Below are 22,310 nucleotides of genomic sequence, written 5' to 3'. Positions count from 1 at the left end.
CCTCGTTACTAGTTATTTTATGCAATGAAGATGAATTTGTAGAACACATTCTTGTTCTTTATTTTTGGAATGATGATGTCCTAACCGAACAACAAAGATGTTCGGAATTTGGAATAAAATGGTGACGCTAAAAAAGAACACAAATGCAAGGTTGAAGACGATGAAACCCCAATTAAAAAAATGTGTACATTGAAAAATATAAGATTTATAACATAGGAATTTTAACATAATTTCTTTTAAAATGGATGGAAAGAACAAATTTGAGTCAATTAGTAAAGTAAAGAGACAAAATTGGTGTTTTTAAAGTTATAAGACCAATATAAACCCCAATTAAAAGATACATGACAAAAATTATCAAACCTAATATTGTTTCTACCGGTTGAATCAACCTTTGTTTTAATTGAATTGTCTATTGTTTGATGGTTGCATAATGTATTTTAAAACACATATTGTTCTGATAAAAAGGCATGACAACCTGGTAATCAATCACAAGCCACTATGTTGCGTGCAAGAATGTTTTATGTGATGAAGTTGGTCTAACCTCCAATAGTGACTGCTATTTCTCCAATTATTCAAAATTTGAAATAGTATATGATATATCATATATAGCCATCTAATTGAACATACATAGCCTCCAAAACCAGAAGAAGTTTTCAAAAGTAGATTTCTTCAACTTGTGTCAAATGTATTGAAGGTTACAACCAAACACGTTTTTGTTTCGAAAGTAAGACCTACTCTTACCTCCTCTCCCTTCTCTATATATATAGTCATGATGAGTTTTATGTTCTCCATCTCAACAACATATATCTCTCTACTCACACTACTTACTTAATTACCACATCACTATTACTATAAACAATAATACATTACATATTATAGAGCATTTATACCATAAATTAACAATGCTTAGTAGAATCCATGCAATATTTATCGCTACTTTCGTTCTACTTATTCTCTCCGTTTCATCATCCTCGTCTTTGGAGTTTGGTTTCTATAAGAAAACATGTCCATCCGCTGAAGCAATTGTTAGAAGAGCTGTAAACAAAGCAGTTTCACTCAACCCAGGCATCGCTGCTGGTTTGATTAGAATGCATTTTCATGATTGCTTTGTCAGAGGATGTGATGCTTCCGTTTTATTAGAATCCACACCAGGTAATCCATCTGAGAGAGACCATCCTGCAAACAATCCAAGCTTACGGGGCTTCGAGGTCATCAACGAAGCTAAGACACAAATAGAAGCCGCATGTCCTAAAACTGTGTCATGTGCAGACATTCTTGCTTTCGCGGCTAGAGACAGTACTCGCAAAGTTAGTGGCGGCATAGACTACTCAGTACCGTCAGGACGCAGAGATGGTAGAATCTCTATCATGGAAGAAGTCACACAAAATCTACCACCACCAACTTTCAAAGCGGAGGAACTTATCAAACGTTTTTCCATAAAAGGTTTATCAGCAGATGAAATGGTTACACTTTCTGGAGCTCATTCTATTGGTGTCTCGCATTGTTCCTCTTTCTCAAACCGATTATACTCTTTCAACGCTACGTTTTCTCAAGATCCTTCCATGGACCCTAAGTTTGCTATGATGTTGAAATCCAAGTGTCCACCACCACAATCACAGACAAGAGACCCAACGGTGGTGTTTGATGGTTCGACACCTAATGATCTGGACAACATGTACTATATGAAGTTGAAGAATAAGCGTGGTTTATTAACTTCAGATCAAACATTGGCCGATAGTGAGTTAACAAAGAGAATGGTGTTAAAAAATGCTAGACATAGTGCAATATGGAGAGTGAAGTTTGCAAAGGCCATGGTGCATATGGGTTCCATACAAGTCTTGACAGGTTCTCAAGGTGAGATTAGAGAACGCTGCAGCGTTGTCAATTTTCATTAACTGCACAACATTTCTTCATCTTCCACAAAAATCTGTCCATAGATGTCAAGATATATACATTCTTTCTTTCTTTTTTCTTCATCAATTCTTTGAATTATTATTGTTTCTGTTTGAAATCATTCTTTATTTGTGTATAACTGTTTGTAATCTTTATCAACTCAAGTGTATATTTACAATCCAGTGTAATATAATGTGAAAAGTAGTGAACTACTACGTTTGAATAATATTTGTTGGTAGAATTCAAGTGCATATGTGCTATCTAATGTTTATAGCAAATTCAATAATGACAAAAATATATTTTGTTTTACTACATAACGTTAGAATTAAATCAATAATCAAATCTACATACTCAACATATTAAAAGATATAGGACCTTATTAAATAATTAATAAATTGATCTTTAGGAATATTTAGATCCTTTAAAAAAAGTCTTTGAAAAATAATCTTCAAATCGAGAGGTTTAGAGACAAGCAACATATACTTATGACTTGTGTGATTTTTTTCAACCGGTATTTTTAATGTCTTCTTGAATTATCTTCAAATAGGAAGAAAAGACTAGTCGCTTATGTATTGTACATTGGGGACTATAATTTATATAAGATGATGGTCAATTAAGATTTTTATTATTTTGAAATGGATCATTCTTGCGGATCTATGTGCTTGCAGGAGCAACTATCTGTAACAGAGAGATGTTCACAATGGTTTTGATGATGACAACACTATGATGTGAAGTTTTCATTTGAAGTAATGACCAAGATGTTTTGTTTTTGAAATTAAGATGTCAAAGTCAATCTTAACTCCTAATGTCAAGCGGTGTTTGGTGGAATTCCTGATGATCTCTGGTCAAGCAATCTTTAATGGTGTCTATCAAGAGCTTTATGAAGTCTCTTCGGTTATAAGAAGTCAAATCCCGGATGAAGTGAAGAATCAATGATGAAACAAATAAGTGATCTTGATTCTTTAAAGTTTGTGAAAAGAGAGGTAGTGTGAAAGTCCGTCTGATTCGTGTCTGAATGATTAGAGTATTGTAAAGATATTATAGTAATTATTAAAATACTAAGGCAATGCACACACTCTCCTAAAAATATTTTTAACTTTTATGAATTTGCTAAAACATCTTAAAACCTATAAAGGAATCATCAAGGTGAACGTGGGATTGCCCAAGAATGTTCCTAATAATTTAGAAAACTTGTATACATTATGTAATCGATTGAGGGCTTTAACCAATCGATTAGATCAAGGAAGAATTTTTTTTAATTGGTTAAGGATACTCATAATCTATTAAGACAAATAGTCATTGTAAGACTTCTTTTTTTTAGAATTAAGTTTGTCGTATTTTGAAGCTTCTAAGTTCTAATTGATTAACCATACGTCGGAATCAATTGGATCATTTAAAAACCCATGAATTTTTTTTCTTTTTAAGTCAAAATTTTCTCCTATAAATAGAGAATTTCTCTTCATTTCAAAACCTGAAAGAAAAAAAACTTATTTCTATATATTTTCTCATTTTCTACTCTATCCTTGTCATTTCCTTTTTTTTTCTCACTAAATTGCCTCAATTCTTTAAGAGTGAAAAGTATCAGTGTGATTTTTTTGTTTGTTCTGATATCGGGCTTATTCTTGTAATTTACTTAAGATGGCCTTATCTCTTGCGTAATATCTTTTGTGAGAAATTGTTGTTTGCTTCATGAGCTAAATTAGTAAAAGCTTATGTTTGGTTTAAGAGATTAGTCCGTCGAAATCTTGGTCTGATTCATGAGTTCGGTCTAGTGTAAAAGCTCTAGTTTGATTCGTGAACTTAACTATATGTAAAAGCTTTGTTTGGTTCTAAGGTTGTGTTCAATTGCGTGATTGATGTGATATGTGTGTTTTGGTTGTGTCAATAAATAGGATGATTTCGTTTTGATGTGGTTTCATCATCGATTGTGCGTTTTAATTGTTTTTCTTTTCTCTTTTTGATATTTGTCGAGGGAGTTTTATGAGATATTCATCTAACTTTCATGTATGCTAAATTTTAAATGCAATGAGAGCTTGAGAGTTCATGAGTTTTCTACCATTGTCTCAAGATTTCATGTATCAAACTGGTCAATAATCATAATCAATATCTGAAATCAAATCAAATTATTCAATTTAAATGATATCTCAAATTTCCCAAACATGAATAAGAGGAGGCTGAAATTGCTCAATTTGTAAAAGTGCATTTCATACGTATGTTAATCTTCTATAATTTTTTATATTTGAAATTCGATTTTTGATTTTGTGTTGTAGAATTGTGTCTTTAACCAATCCTTACACTTAATTAGATTTGAATCCATTGAAATTTGTTTTAATGTAAACAAATTGGTCAAAATCAATATATATATATATATATATATATATATATATATATATATATATATATATATATATATATATATATATATATATATATATATATATATATATATATATATATATATATATATATATATATATATATATATATATATATGTCTAGAATCACAAATTAGAAAGTTTAAAATAAGGATTTTTTGAAGCTTGAATCGAATCAAATATATGAATGATTCGAATCAATAAATTAGTTTAAAACCAAGATTTTAGCACTGACCTTTTAAATCGAGTCATGGAAGTGATTTAAATAATAAAATACTGATGTTAATCACAATAGTATATGACTCAAATCATGATTAAATATTATTTGAATGATGTGATTGCTTGATTTGTATAACATGTATCAAATCATAAATCAAATATGTAAATATATGATTATAGAACACTGCAGCAATCTTAAGAAATACTAGTACATTTTTTTTTCTTCATCTATTCTTTGATATTATTATTTTTTTGTTTGAAATCATTCTTCATTTGTGTGTGACAATTTGTATGGTTTTTTATTCAAGTGTATATGTAATAAAATGTGAAAAGCAATTAATACTACGTTTAATAATATGTATCCTTTCAAAATTTACAGCTTACCGATTTGGTTGTTGTTGGATGACTTATTATTCAGTTTACATCTTCAAATTGCATGCAGTTATGAAAGAAAAAAAACGTGTAAATCCAAAATTATTCAAATTATATTTTAAAAACAAAACATTGATGAAGTTAAACACGTGCTTTTATTAAAAATGGTAGTTAAATTGCAAGTTGTGGATCAGGTTTATATGTATCTTCAATGAAAATCTTGTGAAAATAAAAATTATTATAGTTGGGTGATTAGTACTAGTCCAATAGGAAGAACACTTTTAGAGGAAATACTTGTGTGAACTGTGAACACAAATACTTGTTTTCTGTGACATGTGAACAAGAAATTTTAGTTTTCTACTATTTCACATGTCACGCCAATAATAGTTTTAAATTGTGATTTGCAACTCAATAATAGTTTAACCAGATCTCTCTAATGGAGATTGCAACTGCAATGTTGATAGCATTTAACTCTATTAAAGTTTGCAGCATAACACACAATCTTAAGACCAACAATAGTCAAAATGAGCATGCAGAGGTTAAAAAAATTATTTGTAACTACACTGAAAAAAAACACTGAACTCTTGCTTCTATTTTGTCGTGACAGCAATGACAAGGAAAATGGATGATATTTGTTGAGATATTTTAAGAGCAGACACAAAAAGATGGCATCATAGTATAATTAAAAAAAATTCCACCATTAGCTTAAAATTTAATCTCTTCGATATAAAGGATATCTCCCTCCTCTTTACCTAGTCTCTGCCAAATGGTTGCTCCTAAGAATCTAATAGACATAAACATAGACAAACACACATGTGGGTTTAAATAATTCAATTGACTTCACAATCAGAAGGGTAAACATTAAACAATGCTATTTGATTATACAATGGGTAAAAAAATCAAATTATTCTTCAGTGATAGACCGAAGTTCTTTTTTTAAGACAAATAATACATGCTTGAGCAATGAAAATCTACGCAGGGCAAGAAGACCAGATGCTGGAAATCATGATTGCAAAAGTAAACTCAACTTCTTGCACCTTTAACTAATAAATCTCTATGCCTGCAGCAAATCACCCCGAAAAAAGAAAGGCATCAGTTGGATTGTTATGTTAATGGAATTGCCCAGTTAGACAAAATATTTATTCAGTATTAACCTTGTTTGCAATGTTGTTTGAGAGCCAGTCAAGTCCTTCATAGAGTCCTTCACCAGATGTGGCACATGTACTCTGGATGTACCTGCATGTACAGAGCCATGCGGGTGAGAATGAGTGATGGAAGCAGGAAGATAAGGAGAGAAAAAGAAAGAACGCGGAGAGCAGTATTTCTAGTTTACCAGTGACGCTGACGAAGAGAATGAAGACCAAGCTTATCAGTTATCTCAGCAGCATTCATAGCATTTGGAAGATCTTGCTTGTTTGCAAAAACTAGAAGCACCGCGTCTCTCAATTCATCCTGCCAAAGTTATATAAGCATCCAAAAAGGCCTCCCATATATTTAAGCTTGGAAATTGAATAACAGTAAATAATCAACCTTTCATTTTCACCCATTCAGGTGATATTTAATTACCTCATTCAACATCCTATGCAGCTCATCTCTAGCTTCAACAACACGATCCCTGTCGTTGCTGTCAACCACAAAAATAAGACCTTGTGTATTTTGGAAGTAATGTCTCCACAGAGGACGGATCTACAGGGAAAAACAAGTCATTTTAACTGCATTGTTGTGTAAAAAAAGATGCAATATACCTCATAGGTATACATTATAACAACAGGTCAAAGATACGGCTTGAGCCAAATGGGCTCCAACTTATGATACACAAACTCCAAATAGTTAGATTGGGTGATTGAGAAATTGAGTAGTTGATCCTATGCTTACTACATCCATAGTCTTAAATTCAAGAACACAAAAAGAGAAGATTCCATTGTCATGTGGTGTATGATATTGATAACCAGTTCGGCATCACCATACAATTTGCATAAACATCATTACAAAATAACTACAAGCACATTCAAACAATATATTTATATTGAATCACATTTGCATCTTAATCCATGAAAAGGATTACATCTATGTGACTGGATCAAATCGGCATTCAGGGATTCATCACCAAAATTTACTGATTAGAACTGAAATTTGGAAAGTTAATCCCTCCACATTCACAAATGATTAGACCAATCATTAATAAACAATATCATACGAGAACAAAGTAAGTGGATCGGTTTCCTGATTATTCAAATAGGGCAGTTATATTATATGTTAAGTAGAAGGGAAGTTATGGGAAAATACAAGCTGGTTACTTTGGAATAAGGATACGTAAGGAGAGATCCAATACTCCCAAATTCTTGGAAGGGAAATCATGTACTATCCATCTCTAGTCTTTTCTAAGTTTTTCATATTGTATTGCTGAGGATTGCTGACATAAATAAATACAGTCCTCTACTGTTGTAGTATTGCAGTAGGATTCTTACTCACGATTCTGTTTTCTTTCCAAAATAACCTTATAATAGATACCAGTTCTAACACAAACATAGTGGCTCGAGGAAAGTTTCGGCCAATTTCCATTTTATAACATCAACAAAAGCATTCTGTACAATATGCTATAGCCATAAATAAGTATTCTAGTATGCAGTCCAGTACACCATAGAAGACATAGTGAAAAAAATTACCTTGTCCTGACCCCCGACATCCCAGACAGTGAAGCTGATATTCTTATATTCCACTGTTTCCACATTGAACCCTACACGAAACCACCCATTAGTACAAGTTACACAAAGTACTTAACATGAGAGATTCATAAGAATAATATAAGCCATTATCACTCTCTCAGCGATACTGGCAACACAAAATTTAGGTCAAAAACATTGATCATACATCAATCTCAATTGACATCACAGAGAAATGCCACGCGATACGTACCGATTGTAGGAATGGTGGTGACGATCTCTCCAAGCTTGAGCTTGTAAAGAATGGTGGTCTTACCAGCCGCATCGAGACCTACCATAAGTATACGCATCTCTTTCTTGGCAAATAGCCGGCTAAACAGCTTCGTGAAAGACAATCCCATTTTCAAGTATTCTGAATCCAAATAAACACCATCATCACACACATCTCTACTTAGTTAGATCTCATTTCAATCTCAACAAATCAAAATTCAAATCAAAAAGGAAATGAAAAAAATAATGGAATATATGCAACCGGAGGAGAATTGTAACATGATTTACTGCAACTACATAAAACGAAAACGAATCTCATGGAATTGCATGATTAAACAACCAAAATTGAGAAAAGCGACCATGATCCAACATAGAGATATATAGATAAAAAGAAGAAAACAAGCTCGTGATTCATAATCGCGTGATCTCGTAACATGCGATTTGGATCCAGTAATTCGTAAACCAAATTAACATAAGTTAAATTCTAACAGTAATACATGGAGAAATCTAACGCTGGCGAAAACCAGAATATACAAATTAAAGATAATAAGGAGATTGAGAAGATATGCATTTGTGAATGTGTTGAAATTGTTGAAAAAGTGAAGAAATCTAAACATATAGAAGAACAGATCTGGAAAAAGGAGAGAAGGACTTGCCTTGATGAAAAGAGCGATTTGGGAAGAAGAAGATGAAAGCGGATCTCTTCTCCTTGTAACAAAGAGAAAAGAAATGAAGGTTCTCTCACCGTTAGGCCTACGCGGATTTATAGAATGCGAAACACAGATCCAAATTTCGTAACGTGTTTATTCGGTCTGTCTGTAATAATTTTCATAAATCATCAATTTATTTTATTTGTTTTTTTAAACGAAATTTATAGACTTAGTGAAATTAATCCCTAAAGTATACAAGAAAATTAACAACTCTCTCCCATATTATAAATCATATATCGTTTTAAATATTTCACATAAATTAATCATATATATTGTATATTATATAAAGAATTATTAATATTACGTTAGAATTGTAAGATTGAAGATGACTTATGTTTTGAGCTGCTCCGAAATTTTATTATTTGGGTGAGACTCTAGATGTTGAATAAAAATTATTTTTAATTTTGCTATAACAATGTGATTTATATGAATTGAAATAAACTTTTAAACTTTAAATTATATGGATGTGGCATCCTATTTGATTTAATTATTTATATTTATTTATTTATTTGAATCGGGAGCTAGGGTGTTACAAAGTGGTATCAGGGCAGGTTGGTCCGTCCGACCAAGTGTATAGTGTCTTATAAGTTTTTACTATGTGAATAGTGTGTGAACACTATTGATATAAGTTTCTTCTAACTATGTTGTTGATATATTTAGAATATGACTTGAAGGAATGATGGTGATATTGATGTCGCCTTGCAACCAGTGGCTTAAGTTGTGCAGAACAACCAACGGGGAGGGAATGATGAGTTTCGTAGTTTGGGAAAGTTTTAGAGGAACAACTCGTCTACCTTTAAAGGCAGGTATGATTCAGAGGGAGCACAAGCATGGCTTAGGGACATTAAGAAGATTTTCAGGGTAATGATGTGTACTGAGGCATATAAAGTGCACTTCGGTACGCATATGCTGACTGAGGAAGTTGATGATTGGTGGGGTAACACTCGCCAGAGATTGGAAGCTATGAGTAATAAAATTACATGGGTTGTGTTCAAATGAGAGTTTCTAGAGAGGTATTTTCCAGAAGACGTACGTGGCAAGAAAGAGATTGAGTTTCTGGAATTGAAACAAAGGAACTCAATTATTGGTGAATATGCTGCTAAGTTCAAGGAACTTGTGAAATTCTGTCAACACTACAATAATGCAACTGTAGAGGGTTCCAAATGTATCAAGTTTGAGAATGGGTTGCGTCTTGAGATCAAGCAGGGCGTCAGATATCAATAGATTCGCCGATTTCCTGAACTAGTGAACAAATATAGAATATATGATGAGGACAATATGGCTCGGTCTGCTCATTATAAAAGTTTGAGTGAGAAAAAGGGAAAGCAGTTGAATCGTGGAAAGTCGTATAGTGTTCTAGCTGACAAAGGGAAATAGAGAATTTCAAATGGTAGAAGGCCAAGTGTGGGAGGGGCTCTTGCTCCTATCAAGTGCTACAGGTGTGGTGGTACAGAACATCGCGCCAATGAATGTAAAAGTGATGAAAAGAAATGTTTCAAATATGGGAAGTCATGACATCTGATCGCTGATTGCAAAACTAATCTTCCTACTTGTTACAATTGTGGGGAACCTGGTTCATCAGCACCACTTGTCAAAAACCATAGAAAGCCCATAATGGAGGGAAGGTGTTTATGTTGACTGGATCTCAGCCTAACGGTTCTGACAAGTTTATTAGAGTTACATGTTATATTCACAACATCCATTTGATTGTTATTATTGATACGGGTGCAACACACTCGTTTATTTTTGCTAATTGTGTACGGAAAATGGGTCTTATTTTGTCTACTCTGAATATCAGACTAGTTATCGACACTCCAACAAACGGATCGGTGACTACTTCTTTGGTATGTCTGAATTTTCCTTTGTCCATTTATGACAAGGATTTTGGTATTGATTTACCGCTGGAAGATATGGATGTAATTATGGGAATGAACTGGTTGGAGTTCAACCATGTTTATATCAATTGTTACAATAAAACTTTAAGGTTTCTTTCTCCTGAAGATAAACAAGAAGATGATTTTATATCTGCTAAAGAATTGAAGGAATTGTTGAAAGATGAAGCTAAAGCATTTGTAATGTTTTCCTCTCTATCTATGGAGAGTCAAACGAATATTGAAGGGTTACCAGTGGTGTGTGAATTTTCAGAGGTGTTTCCAGATGACATGTCTAAATTGCCGCCCAAGAGATAGGTGGAGTTTACTATTGATCTTGTACCTGGTATTAGGACGGTTTCTATGGCACCATACAAAATGTCTGCATCAGAGTTGGTAGAATTGAAGAATCAGTTGGAAGACTTACTTGAAAAGAGATTTATCAGACCAAGTGTATCGCCTTGGGGAGCTCCGTTGTTGTTGGTGAAGAAGAAAAATGGTAGTATGCGACTATGTGTGATTATATGCAATTGAATAAAGTGACGATCAAAAATAAATATCCACTTTCGAGAACCGATGACTTAATAGATTAGCTAGTAGGGGCATGTGTATTTAGCAAATTGATTTGAGGTCAGGTTACCATCAGATCTGAGTTAAAGACGAGGATATTTAGAAGACGACTTTTAGAACCCGGTATGGCCATTACGAATATTCGGTGTTGCCTTTCGGAGTGTCTAATGCACCAGGGGTGTTCATGGAATATATGAACTGTATTTTTCATTCGTACCTTGATCAGTTTGTCTTAGTTTTTATTGATGACATATTGATTTACTCTAAGTCGAATGAGGAGCATGCAGAACATTTGAGAGTTGTACTACATGTACTTAAAGAAAATAAGTTGTTTGCAAAATTATCGAAGTGTGAGTTCTGGCTACCTGAAGTGAGTTTCCTGGTTCATGTAATTTCTAGTGATGGAAAAGCAGTGGATCCGTCCAAGGTAGATGCAGTACGACAGTGGGAAACTCCTAAATCAGTTATAGAGATCAAAATCTTTTTAGGGTTAGTTGGTTACTATCGTAGGTTTATTGAAGGGTTTTCAAATTTAGCCCTTTCGTTAACTCGAAAGGGCCAGGCCTATGTTTGGGATATCCATTGTGAAGAAAGCTTTAGAGAACTCAAAAAGAAGTTGACTATAACTCAAGTTTTTATTTTACTAAATCCTTTTCAATCGTCTGTGGTATACCGTGATGCATGTAAAATGGGTTTAAGCGATGTGTTGGTGTAGGATGGTAAGGTGGTGGCGTATGCTTCACAATAACTAAAAGTACACGAGAGGAATTATCCCACTCGCGATCTTGAACTAGCAGCAGTTGTATTTATGTTAAAAATCTAGAGATATTATCTTTATTGTTCAAGGTTCGAGGTATATAGTGATCATAAGAGTTTAAAATACTTATTTGATCAAAAGGACTTGAACATGAGGTAGGGGAGGTGGTTGGAATTTCTAAAGGATTATGACTTTGGATTAAATTATCATTCAGGTAAAGCTAACATCACGGCTAATGCTTTAAGTCGGAAGTCTATTCATATGTCGACATTGATGGTTAGGGAATTGGAGTTAATTGAACATTTTAGAGATATAAGTATGGTTTGTGAAATGACACCGGAAAGTATGATGATGGGTATGTTAAAAGTAAACAATGAATTCCTTAATGAGATCAGGGAGAATTAGAAATTGGATTTTAAGCTGGTGGATCTATTACCTTTAGAGAACGTAAGTCCATATGGTGATTTTAAGGTAGATGAATATGGAGTACTGAAGTTTCGAGGTAGAGTATGTGTGCCTGACAATCCTACACTGAAGAAATTTATTCTTGAGGAAACTCATAGGAGTAGTTTGAGTATTCACCCTGGGGCTACAAAGATGTATCAGGATCTCAAGAAAATATTTTAGTGGCCAGGAATGAAGTGAGATGTAGCACAATTTGTGTACGCGTGTTTGACTTTCCAGAAGTCAAAATTAGAACACCAGAAACCTCCGGGTTTGATGCATCCTTTGGACATTCCATATTGGAAGTGGGATAGCATTTCCATGGACTTCGTGACGGGATTACTGAATACTCCTAGAGGGCATGATACTATATGGGTGATTGTCGATAGATTGACAAAATCAGCACACTTCATTCCAATTAACATCAGTTTCTCTTTACATAAGTTACCTGAGATTTATATTCATGATAGTGAAGTTGCATGGAGTTCCTTTTATTATAGTTTCTAACAGAGACCCTCAGTTTACATCAAGATTTTGGGAAAGTTTGTAAGATGCTTTGAGTACTAAACTGAAGTTGAGTTCTGCTTACCACCCACAGAATGATGGGCAGACTAAGAGAAATATTGAGTCATTGGAGGACTTGTTAAGGGCTTGTATACTCGAGCAAGGAGGTACTTGGGATGGCCATTTGTCTCTGATCGAGTTTACTTATAATAATAGTTTTCATTATAGTATCGGAATGGCGTCGTTTGAAGCATTATATGGTCGGAGGTGTAGGACACCTATGTATTGGTATGAATCGGGAGAGAGTGTTGTACTTGGACCGGAGATTGTCCAACAAACTACTAAAAAAGTGAATATGATCCGAGATAAAATGAAAACAGCACAGAGTTGGTGTTGGCTGGGATTTGGACACGCATAAAAATGTTAGGAATTGGTCATAGGATTCAAAGAAATATTCTGAAGAAGCATATGTTAACTTCGACAAAAAGGTTAATTAGAATGTTTTGACGAAGAAAGTTGTGGTCTAGGACTTAAATATGTTTTGGCCTAGATTGGAGTTCGACGAAGCGTACCTGGAGTAGCGTTCGAAGTAGTATAATTCAAATTTGAGGCTGATAACTATTTTTTGGCCTTATCGTTTCTTGAAGACGCGTGGAGAGCTTTGAGCAACGGGATGCATGCAAATCATAGATGTGGCATCTTATGGAGAAAAGGACCGTTGAATAGCGGTTATTTTAGATTTAATATAAATATGACACTTAGCCATTAGGAAAAGGGTGTTTAACCATGTACAAAAACTCTAAATTTACTCAAAGTACCTGTACATGAGAAACGAGTGTTCCTGAGTGAAAACGTACGTGTGAATACCAGATTTTATAGTTTTAATCAAGTCATTTAAGATTATTCCATTTACATAAACTACAATTTATTTTGAGTCCAATTTCAATATTTAAGATTTCGCCATTTATTTTGAAGTTATTTATTTTATAAGCCTTTATTTCTGCATTTTGTTAAAGAATTGCAACATTCCTTTTAACAATTTTGAAGAACATTGTCGAAATATTCATAATTAAAAAACCTAGAAACTAAATAACAACACATGTCTTAGGATCAATCTAGTCGATCCTGCAAGTATCCAAAAAATATTTAAAGTTGGAAGACTATTGCTTGTTTATCAATTTCGACGATAAACAAATTGGCACACCCGGTGGGACCAGTGTTGTTAGATAGAATTTGTGAAAAATATTTAGAAGTCCTTCATTTCTGGTTTCCTTTAACCTTGTTGCATGAGATTAAGGAGAGGTAAAATAACCACTGATAATGAAGTGTAGCTGTAAATTCATGACCATTAAGTTATGGATAAACTTAACGTCAATAAAATCAGAGTCGCCACCGCGCTTTTATTGTTTCCAAAGGAAAAGGGAAAAGTACGAACAAAATCCAAAGATAAGAAGTTTTCAAATCAAAACTAATAAAATACCAGAGATTACAGGTAAGGGGGTTGGTTACACAGAGGGAAGGTGTTAGCACCCAAAGTGTCCTAGGTACTCCTAGGGAGCCCTTTTTTTTATGTGTGTATGTGTTTTGGTATAAAATATGTTTGCAATAAATAGAGTGTGGGGATGAGAAAAAGAATTCATTAATTATATTTTTGTGTTTGAAAAGACCTTCGAACTTGTGTCTACATACCAACATAAAAATGAGGGATCAAAACCTTGTCGTTCGTGATATCAATTTCAAAGTGAGTGAATTGCTTTTAGTAAAAGTTTAAGTTTAAAAGAGGCACAAATGGCTTAAAATAATTTGAATGAGTGTTAGTTCTTTTTGTCTTTTGAAATTTTAAGTCAATATGGTTAGATTTACTTACAAGTTTGATTTAAGAAAAGAGTTTAAAAATGCAATGGCATAAGGCCAAAGTTTCTAATTTGCAATAAAGTCTAAGTTTAGAAATCACAAGCAAAGAAGACTTTAAAAAGGGGGAGAGATTTTGAAATTTAAGAGAATGGGAGGAGATGAAGAGACTAATCTTAAGCAAAAATTTAAAAGTTAAGAGTTGAAAAGATATGACCAATGGAATGCAATCCAATAGACAAGAATGTCATGTAGAAACCCATTTTTTCTTTGGACTTTAGAATCAAGCAATATCAATAAACAAGTAGCAAGATGAAGAGCAATGCATCAAATAAAGATAGCCACATCCAAGCAAGCTACTTCATAATCTTCTTCTTAATCTTCCCATGTATCAGATGAACTACTCCTTGATTGGCTCAGAATAAGGCATTAGGCACAGGTTCAAAGTAACATTTGCATCAGGACCATGTAGCAGATGAATTCATATGGATCCCCATACTTGCATCAAATAGAAGCTCAACTCACAAATAACTTGATTTCAGAAGTGTTGGCACTGACCAAGTCCTTTTGCATAGGGAATGTTGCCTAATTCTAAGTCCAAAGCTCAAATCAAATCCAACAATCCACACAAACATTTTTTTAGGATTTTTGTTGTTTATTAAAAGGTCCTAAGACCATATACACAAACAAGATACACAAACAAATATATACAACCACAATATATGGCTCAAGCGAGCAAAGTGAAAAAGGCCTAAACATAAACAAGTTAAATGATATGTAAATGACAAATGAAATGGTAAATGGCTTGAGCTTAAATTGCATAAAGTAAATGACTTAAAAATAAAAAGCAAGATTAATAAAAGTTAGTCAAATGTTAGTTGATAATATATTAGTGATGTTTTGCTTTTCAATTGATTAAGTCATTCTTTGGAGAACACTCAACCCTTTATTCACAAGCATGGATCCTTGAACCAAGACATCTTCCAAAGGAAGGAAAAAAGGCAAAATTTTCCACACAATACCATGAAAGGGGGGAGACTTACAATCCCACTTACTAGAATGATATGCCTCTAGGTCAAAATTTAGCGTTATGCTAAGCAATCGTAATTAGACTTAAGTAGAAGTCATAACTATCTGAGGTCGGACAATAAATTTTTTAGTGTTAATGCATGTTAGAGATATGGTATAATGAACCATACTCCTAAAACATACCACACACAAAAAGAAAATTATCAAAGGATGAACCTAATCTCATCCATAAATCCTAAACCCTAAATCCTAAACCCTAAACCCTAAACCCTAAACCCTAGATCAAACAAGGTCAAAGGACCTTAGACAAAAAAATCATAATTTTTGAAAAGTCAGAAGTATTTCTAAACAGTTAAAAATATGCACAAAAACAATTAAATCATGAAAAATATCAAAATTAATCCAAAAAATAATTTTAATTCAGAAAATGAAAGAGGAAAATATTAGATTTTTTTTTGTGAAAGTCCCATATTTTTTGGATTAAAAATGAAATTAATATGAATTAATCAAAAATAAGAGATTAAATAAAATAAACAGAAAATCAAAATAAAGATAGCCATCTGATTTCCCTCATTAATTGAGGTGGCAGATCAGATGGCTAGAAACGCGCGTCCCACATGCACATGAGTCAAACACACTGCAGACATGGTAATCTGTTTGGATGCATGAGATTAAAACAAATAAATGGATCGAATGACCTGGATTGATCCAGCGCACCACCGGAGCCCTAGCTCCGGTAAGGGCCACCAGACTGGTCTAACCAAAACCCTATGAAAAATGAAAAATGAACACACTAATTTGAAGGAAAAATGCTCAGGAGCACGAATCTGGCCTCAATTTTCTCCAATTCCAAGTATATAAAAAGATACAGGGATTTGAATTTTGAGGATCATGAACTGAGTTGCTTCGATTTGACCTCAAAGCAACTCAATCGTCTTGCCTCCATTGATAGGACTTCGGATAACCAAAAATCAACAAGAATGGTGAAAAATTGAGGGAGAATCGAAGAGATAAAAATTCACCTTCAATGGAGCTTCAGATTGGCATGATCTTGATTTCAATTATGCTTGGCCTTGCTTCAGATGCTTAATGGAGGTGAAATGGATCAAGGAGAAGTGTGGACTCTTGGAGTTTCAATCTCAAAACAGATGGAGAATTGAAACTCGATTTTCAAAGAAAATCCTCAAGTTTATCCTTCAATAGTGATGGTTTGGGGTTGCAGGTTCAAAGCTTGGGCATGAGGTCCTTAGTTCTGAGCAAAGAGGGTCTTATTTATAGCCAAGGATATTGATTTCCACACACTTCCAATTTTGGAAAATTTTGAAAATTCTCTTTGCATGGGCATGTGCTAGGCCCATGAAATGATGTAATATGATCCATAATTGAGTGTAAACCATGTTGAATTCATGTTGGAAGGCCATGCAAATGTGTATGAAAAGTGGAAGTTGAAAACATCCAAATGGTCCTTCAACTTACACCCATGCGCAAGTTCTTCATTATTTGGCCAAATGAGATGATCTTGGAAAGGTGAGATCAAGGGGAACAACTTTTATGTTGAACACGTTTTCATTTAAAGCTTGGATAATGATGAATTTAGAGGTGGAAGTTTGGGAAATCAAACATATTTGAAAATTTTCTAAGTCCTAAGTCAAATGTTCACTTCTTCCACTTTGAATAACTTTTTTTATGGACTTCAAATGAGAAACGTTTCTTCATCAAAGTTTTAGCTATTTAAAACCTCTTCAATTTGGTCATAAATTCGACCTCATTTGGATTTGGCATGAAGTAGTTATGCATTTTAGAAGTTGAGGAAAATCACTTGTTCAATGGTTTTGGCCCAAAATGACCTATAATGTTTCCTCTTGGAACATGCATTTGAAACTTGATTTGGAACTTCCTCGAAACATCAAAGTTGAAGTATACACCTTCAATTTAATCATGGAATTTGAATGGCTTTCATATCATAAAAATTGAGCAAGTTATGGTCTTGGTAAGTTGACCTCCAAACTAGGGTTCAGAAAAAATGACATATAATATTTCATCATAAACAATGACTTTCGAAGAAAAACCATCTCTTGACCTCAACATGAAAGTTGTGTGGAATGTAATTTTGAGTAACCTTTCTCTTGGAATCATTTTCATATGACAAAAATTGTAGGAGATAGGGTCTAGGGAACCCCAATTTTGACCAGTTGACTTTCTCTAGTCAACCATCATGAACCATCTTGCTAGCTTGACATTATCTTGACTTTTTGGACTCATGGAGGATCACATATGAATAAGATGATAAACATGAAGTATCCCTTGAAATATTTTATCAAATGTTGAAGAAACTTGTTGAAGACGTCATACAAGATTCCAAGATGAATTAAGGTTTCCAAGGCAAACAAACTCCAAACTCTTGATGATTTCTTGATTAAAATAACATGTGAAGATCATGGGGATCCATATATGATACTTAGAGTCAATGTGAACCATTTATTGATTGAAATCCCTGCATTGAGGGTCTTAAACCCTATATATGAGCTTGATAGAGCATGAGTGAGCATACACACTACCTATAAAAGTAACAAACTATACATTGACATGTTTTTTTGGTATTTTGGTTAGTAGACAAAGAAAAAATGAAGTATGATACACTAAAATGTGCTTGGTGATCTCTCCCAATACAAACCCAATGGATGAGGGGTAAGAAGGATGCCAAGGTGTGATCCTAATTCCAATGCATATGATGAGATAGCATGAGGGATCTTATGGTCAAGATTAGGGTCTTACAACTGCCCATATTTAAGGACCTTCTAGCTGAGGAGATGAAGGTTAAAATCTTCGTATCGACTCAGTAGAATAGACTTAAATAACAACATATGGAAACAAATTTTGGTCCCTAAGAGACCTCATGATGCATATGATATGAATGTTAAAACGAATCCGCTGGGAAAAACAAGAGGAAATAAATTACTGTTACCGGGTATTGGGTAAGAGTAAGGTACTCGCAAACCGAGAAGAGTATTACTAGTTACTGGGTAATAGACTCTCAGGGGACCAAAATCATCTATCTAGGTAAGAGATAGAAATAAATGGTCAATCAAAGACTCGACCCCGTGAGGATATAACTCAGGGGGAGTGGTTCCATCCAGATAATCGACTGGGGAGGAAGCTAAAATAATAATAATCCATGAGGAAATAACTCAGTGGGGAATGAGAAAGGGTAAATTCTTTCTGCTTAAGGGGCTTACACTCTACAATTGAGGGAGGATAGACACACCAAATCTGCGTGGGGGAAAGGATGCCACCATAACAAAGGATCAGAAATAATGAATCACAAAGTGAAATAATAATGCGATAATGAAATCTATGAATGTATATGTATATGATGATTATGTTGATAAAGCATTCACAAAGGATACAAATGTCACTGATCTGAATCATTGCTACAACACTCGACTAATCTCGACAGGATGGAGGCATTAGCTGGAGAAAAGAGTTGGGGATGGATATAAACCATCCATCTCAGAGGTTCGACCCTGGTTGGGGAAAGGGAACAAATTTGCTGAGGATTTGAATCATCAACTCTGTGGGGAATTTTAGGTCAACACCATACCGAATGGGAGACAACCTCGCAGGGGGGGTTCTACCAATATTTCTCAAGAATCAGTGTTGACAGGGGATCAGGAGTGAAATCCGCTGGAGAACTGAGGGGAAATGAAATCTTGCGTTGGAACTATGCAAACTGATGAGAATAAATGCTTATAAGTCGACTAGGGAAACGATCTCAAACTCGGCTGGGGAAACAAACTCAAACTCAGTTAGGGAGACTAACTTGCTGAACCGACTGCTTGGGGAAAACCAACAATGCTTCGCATTTTGGGACCCACCTATTCTCAGACTGCTGTTGATATTCCTTACTGAAATCGATTGATTAAAAGTAATTGCTTTTATTTTAAGAAAAATGATTTGGTTTTAAATTCAATTTCAAAAATGGTCATCATAAAAAATTTAATTCTATTTGGCTGAAAGATAAATAAGAGTAGAAACAATTAGATAAAAATCTCAACTTTATTTAATAAAATGGTAGTCTGTAAATGACAAGACTCCATAGATCTTTACAAAAGTTGAAAAAATGGTAATTTACGGGGAAAAGGGTTACATTGAATACAATGATCACTAATCCTTCTACCAGCTTCAATCTCCACTGTGCTATTGGCTTCGGTTGAGAGTGACGAATCATAACCAAATGACGTGCTCAAGAATGTCTTCAAGACTGAAGATCAACCGAATGTAGTTACTTGCCATAATCCCTAATTTTTGCATAAATCGCCCCAATGTGGGGTACTCATTTATCAGGATAAATTTTCTGTTTTATGTCTCTAACTTTTGCCTGGATCTCCCTTTCGGGTTTTCAATCCACCGAGACACTCATTTTTGCCTAAGTCGCCCTTTCGGGTTTTCAACTTAGCTAGCTGTTCTTTTATTTTTTATTTTTTTAGGCGAAGTATTTCTTGACTGCATCGACATTCACATGACGAGCGAACTCTTCACCATCCATAGTTGTAAGAATCAAAGCACCACCTGAAAAGGCTCTCTTCACAACATATGGGCCTTCATAATTAGGAGCCCATTTGCCCATAGAATCTGGTTTGAAAGATAAAATCTTCTTGAGCACAAGGTCACCTTCTCGGAATACATGAGGCCTGAACTTCTTATCAAAAGCTTTCTTCATTCTCTGCTGATATAACTGACCATGACACATGACAGTCAATATCTTTTCTTCAATCAAATTCAGCTGGTCATACCTGGTCTGACACCATTAAGCTTCAGTCAACTTGGCTTCCATCGAAACACGCAATGATGGAATCTCAACCTCTACTGGGAGCATAACTTCCATGCCATAAATAAGTGAGAAAGGGGTTGCCCCTATTGAAGTGCGGATGGATGTACGATACCCGTGCAAAGCAAATGGGAGCATCTCATGCCAATCCTTGTACGTCACAACCATCTTCTGAATGATCTGTTTGATGTTCTTGTTTGCAGCTTCAACAACCCCATTCATCTTGGGTATGTAGGGATAAGAATTATGATGTGCAATCTTGAAGTCTTTGCAAAGAGCTTCCATTATATTATTATTCAAGTTAGATCCATTATCAGTAATGATCTTACTTGGCATACCATACCAGCATATAATCTGATTCTTGATAAACCTCACAATAACTTGCTTAGTTACATTTGCATACGATGTCGCTTCGACCCACTTTGTGAAGTAGTCAATAGCCACTAGAATGAAACAATGTCCGTTCGAAGCTTTAGGCTCAATCATACCAATCATATCAATTCCCCACATGGAGAAAGGTCATGGAAAGGAAATTACATCCAACAATCTCGGAGGAACATGAATCTTATCTACGTAAATTTGGCACTTATGGCATTTCTTCACAAACTTGCAATAGTCAGATTCCATTGTCAGCCAATAGTAACCTGTTCTCAACATCTTTTAGCCATAACATGTCCATTAGAATGAGTACCAAAGGAACCTTCATGGACTTCAATCATCAATAGGTCTGCTTAGTGTCTATCCACGCATCTGAGCAAGACCAAATCAAAATTTCTCTTGTAAAACACATCAACATTCAGGTAGAAGTTGCCAGCTAATCTTCTCAAAGTCTTCCTATCTTTCAAAGATGCCCCAGGCGGGTAAACCTGACTTTGGAGGAAACTCTTAATGTCGAAATACCACGGCTTTTCATCTCTAACCTCTTCAATAGCAAACACATGAGCTGGCCTATCAAGATGCATCACAATAAGACTGGGAACTTCATTCTAAAACTTCACCATAATCATTGAAACCAACGTTGCAAGAGCATCTGCCATCCGGTTTTCATCTCGAGGGATATGATGAAATTCAACCTTTGTAAAGAAAGTTGAAATCCTCCTCGCATAATCTCTACATGGTATAAACCAGGTTGATTCGTCTCCCATTCACCTTTGATCTGATTCACAACCAAAGTTGAATCTCCATAGACGTCCAAATACTTGATTTTGAGATCAATGGCCTCTTCAAGCCTGTAGTGCTAAATTCATGACCATTAAGATACAGATAAACTTAACGTCAATAAAACCAGAGTCGCCACCGCACTTTTATTGTTTCCAAGGGAAAAGGGAAAAGTACGAACAAAACCCAAAGATAAGAAGTTTTCAAATCAAAACTAATAAAATGCTAGAGATTACAGGTAAGGGGGTTGGTTACACAAAGGGAAGGTGTTAGCACCCAAAGTGTCCTAGGTACTCCTAGGGAGCCTTTTCTTGTGTGCATATGTGTTTTAGTATAAAATGATGTTTGCAATAAATAGAGTGGAGGGATGAGAAAATAATTCATTAGTTATAATTTTGTGTTTGACAAGACCTTCAGACTTATGCCTACGTACCAACATGAAAATGAGGGATCAAAACCTCGTAGTTCGTGGTATCAATTTCAAAATGAATGAATTGCTTTTAACAAAAATTTAAGTTTAACAAAGGCACAAAAGGCCTAAAAAGGTTTGAATGAGTGTTAGTTCTTTTTGTCTTTTGAAATTTGAAGTCAATATAGTTAGATTCATTTACAAGTTTGATTAAGAAAAGAGTTTGAAAATGCAATGGCATAAGGCCAAAGTTTCTAATTTGCAATAAAGTCCAGGTTTTAAAATCACAAGCAAAGAAAGTTTTTGAAAAGGGGGAGAGGTTTTGAAATTTAAGAAGTGGGAGGAGATGAAGGGACTAATCCTAAGCATAAAATTAAAATTTAAGAG

The 22,310-nt window shown here is 34.5% G+C and overlaps 2 protein-coding genes across 3 annotated transcripts; one reads left to right on the top strand and one right to left on the bottom strand.

Annotated features, from left to right (window-relative positions):
* Positions 1 to 695: 695 nt before the first annotated feature.
* LOC127092597 (peroxidase 5) lies at positions 696 to 2,168 on the top strand. The gene has a single exon (XM_051031487.1). It carries the CDS (start codon positions 903 to 905, stop codon positions 1,893 to 1,895), a length of 993 nt encoding a protein of 330 aa, XP_050887444.1. The 5' UTR covers positions 696 to 902; the 3' UTR covers positions 1,896 to 2,168.
* A 3,507-nt stretch (positions 2,169 to 5,675) lies between these two features.
* On the bottom strand, positions 5,676 to 8,620 carry LOC127098006 (ADP-ribosylation factor). Of its 2 annotated transcripts, XM_051036505.1 has the most exons (7): positions 8,449 to 8,620; positions 7,776 to 7,934; positions 7,526 to 7,596; positions 6,426 to 6,545; positions 6,193 to 6,311; positions 6,014 to 6,095; positions 5,676 to 5,919 (listed from the first exon to the last, which is right to left on the bottom strand). In XM_051036505.1, the coding sequence occupies exons 2-7, from the start codon at positions 7,921 to 7,923 to the stop codon at positions 5,914 to 5,916; spliced, it is 546 nt and encodes a 181-aa protein (XP_050892462.1). In that variant the 5' UTR covers positions 7,924 to 7,934; positions 8,449 to 8,620; the 3' UTR covers positions 5,676 to 5,913. The 2 variants fall into 2 exon arrangements, with proteins under 2 accessions (XP_050892462.1, XP_050892461.1); XM_051036504.1 differs by lacking the exon at positions 5,676 to 5,919 and having other exon boundaries at positions 5,999 to 6,095.
* Between the last annotated feature and the right edge of the window lie 13,690 nt (positions 8,621 to 22,310).

Source organism: Lathyrus oleraceus, chromosome 6 (genome assembly GCF_024323335.1).
Source record: "Lathyrus oleraceus cultivar Zhongwan6 chromosome 6, CAAS_Psat_ZW6_1.0, whole genome shotgun sequence".
In the NCBI taxonomy this organism is placed as follows: domain Eukaryota; kingdom Viridiplantae; phylum Streptophyta; class Magnoliopsida; order Fabales; family Fabaceae; genus Lathyrus; species Lathyrus oleraceus.
The sequence above is the reverse complement of the archived record's forward strand: the minus strand, read 5'-3'. Positions and strand labels throughout refer to the sequence as shown.